This window comes from Crotalus tigris, unplaced genomic scaffold (genome assembly GCF_016545835.1).
Source record: "Crotalus tigris isolate CLP2741 ecotype Arizona unplaced genomic scaffold, ASM1654583v1 scf7180000018618.293821, whole genome shotgun sequence".
Taxonomy (NCBI): Eukaryota; Metazoa; Chordata; class Lepidosauria; order Squamata; family Viperidae; genus Crotalus; species Crotalus tigris.
The window spans coordinates 264,762-275,040 of NW_024097109.1; the positions used below are offsets into that span (position 1 = coordinate 264,762).

General features: G+C 47.5%; 1 protein-coding gene across 1 annotated transcript; it reads right to left on the bottom strand.

Annotated features, from left to right (window-relative positions):
• Positions 1–356: 356 nt before the first annotated feature.
• On the bottom strand, positions 357–9,699 carry LOC120313352 (dehydrogenase/reductase SDR family member 13-like). Its single transcript, XM_039355183.1, has 5 exons — positions 9,564–9,699; positions 5,039–5,157; positions 2,787–2,910; positions 1,721–2,032; positions 357–616 (listed from the first exon to the last, which is right to left on the bottom strand). The coding sequence occupies exons 1-5, from the start codon at positions 9,697–9,699 to the stop codon at positions 357–359; spliced, it is 951 nt and encodes a 316-aa protein (XP_039211117.1).
• Between the last annotated feature and the right edge of the window lie 580 nt (positions 9,700–10,279).

The following is a 10,279-nucleotide window of genomic DNA, read 5'->3' on the forward strand; positions in this document are numbered from 1 at the left end:
TAGAATCTGAGATGGAGGAAGAATTTACTGATCAATTGAATTCTGGACTGGATTATGAGCTGATATTGGAAAAAGTATTGGCAATGAAAGAGGAGATGAAGTCATGGAGAAAAACTAAAGATTATCTTGTAGAACCACAAGCTGGGCTTCAAACTCTAAAAGACCAATCTACAGGTCGAGTGGCAGTCATTTCTACAGAGACAGAGAAGTGCCATGGAGAAAGCACACAGCCCAAGAGAGGCCCCTGTGCTAATTATCCAGGTGCTTTGGTGTGATTTTGTGTGTTGCTTTTCTGTGTGAGTTTTCCTACCTTCACCTCAGAAAAAATTAAGGGGAGAAATTTAAAGTGGACAAATTTAGCTGGTCAATCCCAGCAGCCTCTCGCTGAATTCCCAGAGCTTCTTGGCCAGCTGGTCATCACGGGCCTGTGGACTGGGCACTTTCGGCTGGCAATCCACAAAATACTGCCTGCTCAGCTTTTCGATGCCCTCCTCGGTGGCGCAGTAGATGGTGGTCTGGGCCCCAGAATCACAATTTCGGATGAATAGATTTATAAACCAAACCAACCCAAAGAGCCAATGGGGACAGGAGCGATCAATTTCAGTTTTAACAACTCCTGAAATCAAAGGCAGAGAGAACAGTCCGTAGATGGAAAATTACCCAAAGGAGGGGAGGGAGGGAGATCCCGTATGAACCCTTCGCACAGTACCCGTTTCCCACCGGGAACCATGGGACGCTTGGCACCCTTTGGGCAACATAGGAAATGTCTCAGAAGACCAAGAGCTCAAGCTGAGTGGGTGAGGATGCCAGTGGGGTTTCAGTGTGTGTGTGTGTGTGTGTTTGTGAGTCATAATAATTGCAGCTGTGTGTGAACTCAAGGTCAATGTTAGATAAAGTTTTGGGGGGGTTGAGAAGTTGAGAGGAGAGCCTGTGTTTTAGAATAATTGGTGAATGTGATTTATGACAGCCTTTCTGGGGTGGGAATTACAAATGTGTTACTTTGTATCTGGGGAAGGGAATTTCAGTCTTGGGTTCAACTATGTAAGTGCCGATACTCTGTTTCCTGAATAAAATGTTCTTTAAGGAGGAAATCTTTGCCTTGAAGTTCTTTTAATTGGTTTCATCTATTGGAACCATGACACAGTCATTTCATGACTCAACTGAAGAACGTCATCAGTGCTAGAAGGGAGGGGGGTTTGTGAAGAGGAGGAAGAGGAGAAGGGAGGTGGAGGAGAATGAGGTGGATGGGGAAGAAGAGGAGAGGAAGGAGGAGGAAGAGCAGGAGGAAAGGTAAATGGAGGCAAAGGAGCAGGAGGAGGGGGAGGGAGGCAGAGGAACAGGAAGAGAATGGCAGGAGGAGGAAGAGGAGGAAGAGTGAAGGACAAGGAGGAAGAGGGAGGGAGGAGGGGGAGGAAGACAAAGGAAGATGAAGAGGAGGCGGAAGAGGAGATGGAAAGCCTCATCCTTGCTTAGGCAGTGGGTTGGTCTAGAAGACCTCCAAGAGTCCATTCCACTCTAAGATTTTAGGATTCTATTAGCTCCTGGACCCAGAGGGTGAGAGACATCTTCCTCCGCAGCTCAGCCCAATGGAGGAAACTCCCAGGGTGGCTTTGAAGAGGGGGTCAAGGGAGCCCCGAGAGGGAGATAAATGCCTGGCAGAGCCCCAGATGGACCTGGGGGGGCTCCATCTTGGGCTTCTTGGAGCCAGACTTCCACTCACCTGGATGAACCGTATAGCAGGTGACGTTGGTTCCTTCCAGCCGGTTGGCCAACTCTCGCGTGTGGAGAATGTTGGCTAGTTTGCTGTTGCAGTACGATAGTAGCGCCTGCCACATACCCTCCACCGGTTTGTGGATGGTCCTAAAGTCGATCTTCCCAAAGAAGTGCCCACTTGAGGACACGATTACAACCCGGCTCGGGGCGCAGCGCTTTAGCCGGTCCAGGAGCAGGTGGGTCAGCAGGAAGTGAGCCAGGTGGTTGACCTGGAAACCCAGGTCAAAGCCATCAGTGGTTTGACCGTCCTTACAGACCCCTGCCAAAAAAAGTAAGCGGATTCCAGATAGTCTTCAGTTTACAACGGGTCACTTCGTGATCATTCAAAGTTACAACAGATGCTCAAAATGTACTTACAACCCAGTTCCAAATTTGCAATGCCCCCCCCCCCAGTGTTACATGATCACATTTTAGGCACTTGGGAACTGGTCTTCACCTTACAACCTGGTCCACCATCATGTGGTGGAGGATTTATGACATTTTTGTCAAAAAACAGAGTTTACGTCCACTTTTTAGCAAAAACACCCCATAGTGAACAAATGGTTTGCTCAATGACTAGCTCAATAAAGGAAATCATAGTAGTCAGAGACCCACTTTATAACTGTTACAGCTTACAACCGTAATGGGCAGGCTGCATAATGGTCATAAAGCATCCAGTTTTGTCTAGTGGTTACGCCTAGAAAGCAGGAGGCTATGAATTCAAATCCTGCCTTAGGCATGAAAGCCAGCTGGAAGACTTTGGGCCAGTCATTCTCTCTCAGCCCAACCCACCTCACAGGCTCGTTGTTTTGAGGAAAATAGGAGCAGGAAGGTGTGTTTGATCTGTTCGCCGCCTTGAGTTACTTGTAAAAATAATAATAAAAGCGGGATACCAAAAACGAGGAACTACAAAGAGGAGAGAGCTGCTTCTGAAGTTACGGCCAAACCCCCGAAGGAAGACAAATCCTGGAGACCCCCACAATATTCCCACTTCCTCGGCCTGATGCCCCGGGGGGGGTCTGCTCTGCACCCACCGGCATTGTTGATGAGGATGTCCAGACGGGGCTCCGATTTTAGGAAGGTCTGTGCAAAAGCTCGCACGGAGTTGAGGTTGGCCAGATCCAGGATCATCAGGATCACCTCCGAGTTCCCACTTTCCTGGAAAAGGAGCAGAAGCAGAATGTACTAACATCCAATGGATTCCAAAGAAATAAGATTACAAACCTAATCCAAAAAGAAACCCCCACTAAAATCCAAGACAGAGAACAAGAAAACGGCAAAGCCCTCCTCCCATACATAAAAGGCACCACAGAGAGAATCAGCAAGATCCTCCATAAACACAACATCAAAACAGCATTCTGCACAAACAGAAAAATATCCACCATCCTAAGAAACCCCAAAGATAAAATTGAGTTAGAAAATCAAGGAGTATATGAAATCCCATGCACCGCTTGTCCCAACACATACATCGGACAAACCAACAGAAGAATAAGTGCATGCATTGAAGAACATAAGAACTCAGTCAAAAAAGAGGAACCAACATCTTCCCTGGTCTAACATCTTAAAGCCACAGGACATGAAATTGACTTTAAAAATACCAGAACTAACGCCAAAACTGAACATTTTAATAACAGAATAATCAGAGAAGCCATCGAGATAGAAAAACGCCCACACAGCATGAACCAACAAAATGATACCTCCCGCCTACCAGCCATTTGGAAACCCGCCCTTATTGACAAACGACTCCCTAACACAAAGAATGACACCAGACCCACACTCACTAAAACCACACAGGATGTCACCACCACACATCCACGCAAAAAGCAAACCCAAAGCGACACCGATCATGAGGCATGACCACAAACCAGAAGCCAGACCACAGCTGCATCATTAGCCACTTAAACCCCTCCAATCCATACATGAAGCAAACTGACACCCACCATGAAGATGAGGCACGACCACAAACGCGAAGCCAAAAAATAGCAAGGCAGCCCACCATCTTAAATCCCCCTGCAACTCAGACTAACCTGAGCACAACAAAGTCCCCACTCAAACAGAACACTCCCCCATCCAATCAGAGCACAGCCAACCCCCCATCCAATCAGAGCACAGCCAACCCCTATCCAATCAGAGCACAGCCAACCCCATCCAATCAGAGCACAGCCAAACCCCTAACCAATCAGAACACACCTCCACCCCAGCCAAGCTCCCACCCAATCAGTTCATACCTCCACTGGCAGTTAAAAGGAAGAAACAGCTAAGACCACACACTGTTCCTCGAAACACGAAGCCGAAAACACCAGCCTGAAGATGACGAATGGGACTTCGTCAAAATGTCGCCAAGACACTTCCAATTTTATGCGGGAGAAAACCCGAATAACCAAACATACAAACACCCGCGAAAACCTCAGAAAACACACACACACACACACACACACACACACACACACACACACATACAAATAAAAACACGATCACCAGGAGAATATAGGTATAAAAATATACTTTACTAAAACCGCCAAGCTTTTGTTGGAGAGGCTCCCAACATCATCAGGGCTGAGAAGCCAGTAAGCAATGATGACTTAAATGGGTTTGGCTGACATTTGCACCCGGCTCTTGGACCGCGTCACTGGTCCTGGCCGGTCAATCTGTGTTCTAGATGTTTCCTTGTTACTCTCCTTGCATTTTCTTGCATCATTCCCCCAAATCACACCTTTTTTTGTTTTATTGTTAACCCTTTCTTCCTCCTTTCTTTCAATGCCATTAGTTCCCCTCCCATTATTGTTTTTTCTTGTCAGAATGTCTCAAAAGGGGATTACACGACACTGGGGCATTGCAACCATCATACGTGTGAGTCAGTTGCCAAGCGTCCGAATTTTGATCGTGTGACCATACTGCAACGGTCGTTAAGTTTGAAAAATGGTCATAAGTGCCTTCAAACTTTGGACAGTAACTAAGTTAACTATTGTAAATCAAGGACTACCTGTATAACATCTCTCCCATTGTGACTCTATAGCGCCATATTATGGCGACTTTATCATGGTTTTACCCTAACTTAATAATTTATATTTATTGTACTGGCCACTTACTTGATATACACATATTTGTTCATACTTTAAACTTACATTTGCATTTGCATGTATAGTGCATTTTACCTGCATTGCATATAAGGGATTGCATGACCTCTGTAGATGCCATGCGCTAAATAAATAAATAAAAACCATCAGGAAAACACCTGGATGCAGAAGAACGGAGGGAAGGAGAGAACCGCACGGCAGGCGCTTACCCGTCTGATGTCACACACAGCCGATTGTCCTCTTGCTTTGTCGCGGCATGCCAGAATGACACGGGCGCCTCTCCGGGCCAGATCCATCGCTGTGGCCTTCCCGATCCCTGTATTTGCACCTAGGAAAGGCCAGAGAAAGGAGGATTCACTGAGATCGCCCAGCCGTTGATGGGGACCTAGGAGCCGGGCCTGCATTTGTGTGCCTGCAGTTTTTGTGATGTCACGCAGTGAAGCACTTGTGTGGCAGTGTTTCTCAATCTTGGCAACTTTAAGACGGGTGGACTTCAACTCCCAGAATTAAAAGCATCTTAAAGTTGAGAAACCCTGGCAGAGGGTATGATTTTCACAACTCTTTCAGAGAAGTCTCATATCAACAAAAAAGAATAGTTTAAAATTATTCAGAGATAATACAAATAGACCTCGACTTACAAATCAGGGGAAATACAAATAGACCTCGACTTACAACCAAAGGGTACTCTCCTTGCTTTCACCCTAATGGGAATGACAGTGGGGTCCAGTTTCAAGGAAACTGGAGGGCCTTTGTATGCTCCCAGCTCGGGGCTGAAGACATCTGCTTGTAGACCTAATGTTTGCAAATTGTGTAGCCCTGTAACTTGTATTCCCAAAGCCTCAAACCAATCAAGTCCAATGAGACTCGTTCGTTCACCCCCAACTACCAATACATCTAATGGACCTTCAAAATCCTTGTATTGTACATTAAGGGTGGCCTCCCCCTTAACACATACCTTGGAATTTTGGAAGTCTGTCAAGACTATATTGGATGGCCTAAGCTTGGCCTGGAACCCACTGCTAGAGCAAATCTTTCTGAAAGTGTGAATAGAAATGATTGAAAGGGCAGATCCAGTGTCCAGTTCCATAACCAATGGAACTCCCTGCAACTTCACCTTAAGTGACAGTTTCTTTTTAAGTGGCCTGTGTGTGCCTGTCCTATAAATGCTTCTACGTGATGCACAGAAACCCACCCTGTTTTGGCTGGGGACCCTGGTACCTTTCAGGCGCAATTCTTCTCGTGGTTGTACCTTCTGACGGCCCAGACACACAGCTGCTATGTGGCCTTGCTTTCCACATGCTCTACAGATTGCAGAACGGAACCTGCAGTCGGTCCTCCTGTGGCGACCTCCACACCCGAAGCACTTGGGCACAGTGAAGACTTTGCTTTCCTTCTGCTTCCTTTCTTTGGCTGGGTAAAGGTGATCCACCTCATCTTCAGGATCTTCCTCCGAGCTCTCTTGGATTCCCTCATGGTAAACGGAGACTGCTTCTGGGTTGTTCCTAATAGGCCTCATATTTTTGACTGCCCCACCTACTGCCTCTTCTGCAGTGATCTCTCTCAAGGCATCTTGGAAGGAAATGTCTTCTTTTGCAAAAAGTCTCTGTTGCAAGTCTCTGTTTCTAAGCCCGCATACAAAACAGTCTCTCAGCCATTCTTCTAGATCTTTAAAGTCACAAGGCTTAGCTGCTCTTCTCAATGCTGCAATGAATTTTTTGGCTGATTCACCAGCCCTTTGATCCCTCTGTTCAAATGTGTGTCTCCACGCAATAACAGACAACTTGGGCTGAAAATGTTCCTTCAATAACTTCTTTAGATCTGTGTAAGTGACAGATTCAAGAGGAGCAGGAGCTGCCAAATTTTCTGCAATTTCAAATGCATCTTGACCACAGACACACAGCAAAGTAGCGGCCTTCAAGCCATCTTCTCTATCTTGATTCACTCTAAAGCAGTGGTTCTCAACCTGTGGGTCGGGACCCCATTTGGGGTCGAACGATCATTTCACGGGGGTCGCCAAACAATGCAGTCCGCCATTTTTTCCCCTTTTCCTTAGCTGTGCTACTCCCTTTTATTCTATTGGCTTTTGAAAGCCAATAGAATAGACTCTCTTGAATAGGAATTGTCCAGGCTGTCTCTGCCCTGCTGAGCCCGCCAAAAGTCCCATTCTGCAAACAGTGCTGCACCACTTGAGTAGTCCTCGACTTACAACCGGTTGAGTAGTCCTCGACTTACGACCGGTTGGGTGTCGCGGCATTAAAATGTTGAGAACCACTGCTCTAATTTTCTACTCTGGCAACATAAGACTCCCATCTTTCTGGGTGACTAACCTCAAATTCAGACAGTCTTCCTGTCTTCGCCATTCTTGCTTCTTACTCTAGGAAGAGGTCTATCAGCCAGCTTACCTCCAGCGACGCTGTACTGGCAGGCCAGGTGCTGAATTTAACGCCGTCTTCCTCTCTCCAGGACTCCTGGGGTGAGCTCACAAATCTTCTTCTTTGATCTTGCAAGCGATCCCATCCTCGTTGCCAGTGTTGAGTCCTCGAGTCAATGGCAAATGAATAGAATACATTCTGTTAATTCCAACAGCCTTTTATTCAGTAGTTCTCTCTCCGTCACAGCTCTGAGGCTTGCAGGCCTCTCAGACTCCTTTAATAGAATCCCCAGGCAAAAAGGTAACATTCTGGCGTGCTTCTGCGCCTCACGCATGCGCGCGAAGCCGGCGCCACTCAGTCTGGTCCCGGGCAGCTTGCAACTGCCCGGGACCATTGCCACATCCCGAGCCTGCCTTTGCAGGCTCAGGACACAACACTTCCTGCCCGCAGACACACAACAGGGTTTCAGCCTTCAGACCATCCTCTCTGATCTCATTCACCCTGAAATAATTCTCCACCCTAGCAACGTATGATTCCCATTTCTCAGAGTGGGAGACATCGAATTCTGATAAGCGGCTGATCTTCATCTTCAAGCACGCTTCACCACTCACTCTCTTTGGGAAGGGGGTCTTTCAGCCGAACTCACCCTCCAGCGATACTGTACTGGCAGGCTGGGACGCTGACTTTAATGCCGTCTTCCCTCGTCGAGGACTTCTTGTGAGTCTTACAGCTTCTTTTTAAGCTTGTAAGGAATCCCACCTTCATCGCCAGTGTTAAGTCCTCCCAGAATGGAGAATGATGAAGATGCATGTTTCACACAGCAACAGTCTTTAATTGTTCTCAGCCAAAACACCAACAACGAACAGAGGCACACAAGCCTCCTTTTATAGGTCCGGATCCCTGGACCAATGACGGCAGGACAGGTGCTCTTTTCTCACCTTGTGCATGCGTGCTACGCCGGTGCCACTCAGTCTGGTCCCGGGCAGCTTTTGCAATTGCCCAGGACCAATGCAACGTCCCGAGCCTGCATTTGCAGGCTCAGGACACAACAAATAGAAAATAAGAATGTTATACTGTATTATTAATTAGATGATGTAAGATTGTGAGAAATAGAATATATTTAAATAGACAGGATGTGTATCCTGAATAATAATAATTGTGATGAATTGTGATAAAGGGAACTTTGGTTACTTAAAACTTGGAAATTTAAATATTAAATGTTAAATTTAAATATTAATGGGAAACTAAAAATTGGGGAAAAACTAATTAGGACATTGATTGTCTATAAAGACCGAATGCTAAAATCATAGCAGGATATGTATAACCTAAAAACTATTGATAAATGTAAGGATGTTATTTTTATTTAACTGATATAATAAGAATTGTATTAGTTTAAACATGTGACCGTAAATACTAAGGGGAAAAGAGAGGAAATATTTAATGTGGTAGTTTGAGGCTTGGCCTAAAGATACTTGTATGTCATTGAATTATCGATTAACTCAGCCGCCCCATTGCTTTTTAAATACTTAAATGTAAAATTAGAACATCAATAAAACATTAAAAAAAAGTGCAGGGAGGGAGGGAGGGAGGGAGGAAGGAAGGAAGGAAGGAAGGAAGGAAGGAAGGAAGGAAGGAAGGAAGGAAACAGAGCTAAAACAATAACTATGTACCCGGTCTCTCTTTGCGTTTCTTTCTTGGCAAAGAATCCATTTCTTCTCTTGCCTTTTATTCTTTAAAATGACCGCGTTCTTTTTCAGGATGGGATCAATTCCATCCAACCACAATCTCAGATTTCTCTTCAACCTGTTCACTTCATATACGATATACATTTTGCGATTTTCATAGAGCGAAAATTGTCTAGAGTGGAAACCAGGAGACGATAAACTCTACTCCGGCTGGGTGACTCAAGCCAATCACCAATCGCCTTAGGCACGAAAGCCAGCTGGGTGACTCTGGCCGTGAGTTCTAGTCCTGCCTTAGGCATGAAAATCCTGCTATAGGTTCTCCTGCATGAGCAGGGGGCTGGACTAGAAGACCTCCAAGGTTCCTTCCTACTCTACTCTACTCCCATCACGATCCCCTGCTTTATTCCCAAGGAGCTTTTGGGGATGGACTTTCCCGGTTTGGTCCAAGGCCCCTTTGGGTCCACCTGGATGGGGGAGAACCTGGGTTATGGTTAACCCGCGACCCGCATTTCGCTTGGACCTTCGAGCGGCGACTTGATTCCGGGAGTTGGATCTTGCCTGGAGCCCCCGAGGTGGGGGTGGGGGGGTTGTTTAACAAGAAAGAAAGGCCACGCCCCCCGCCCCAGCCTCGACGCCCCCCCCGCCACGGATGGGAGCGCAGCGGCCCCCGGAGCTACCTGTGACGAGAACCGTTTTGCCCCGCAGGCTGACCGCGTTCCGGCACCGCGTGGCCACCGCGAAGTTGTAGTAGAGCAGCGCGCAGAGCCCCAGCAGGAGCGCCGCGCCCCCCGCCAGCATCGCCAGCGCCTCCATGGCCCGCTCGCCCGTCCGGCCCCGCTACCTTTCCCCGCAGCCCGGGAGCGCTTCGTTTTTACCGGGACGGTCGCCGCCGTCGGCCCGCCTCCCACCTCCCATCTCCCGCTCCTCCCCGCGTGGGAAAGCCATGGCCATGGGCAGCGCTGCCAATCTCTTGCCCTCCCCTCTTCCCCTCTTGGGCTAGGAAGGGAGGGAGGGAGGAAAGAAAGAATGAAAGAGGGGAGGGAGGGATGGAGGGAGGAATGATGGGGGGGGGGAGGAAGGAAGGAAGGCAGGAAGGAAGGAGGGAGGGAGGGATCCTCAGAGGGAGATCAAAGGAGGCATTTCCTGCTAGTGAGAACACTTAACCAGATTAAAGGCTTCCCTCCAGAAGTTGTGGGTGCTCCATCCCTGGAGGTTTTTAAGAGGAGACTGGACAGCCCTTTGTCTGGAATGGGTGTAGGGTCTCCTCTCTGAGCAGGGGGCTAGAGTAGAAAAACAGAAGGGAACAGACTAACAGAGTTGGATGGGACCTTGAAGGTCATCTAGCAATAAGTTTTATCTGGCATGATCTGGTTTCGACAAATCCATGTTGACT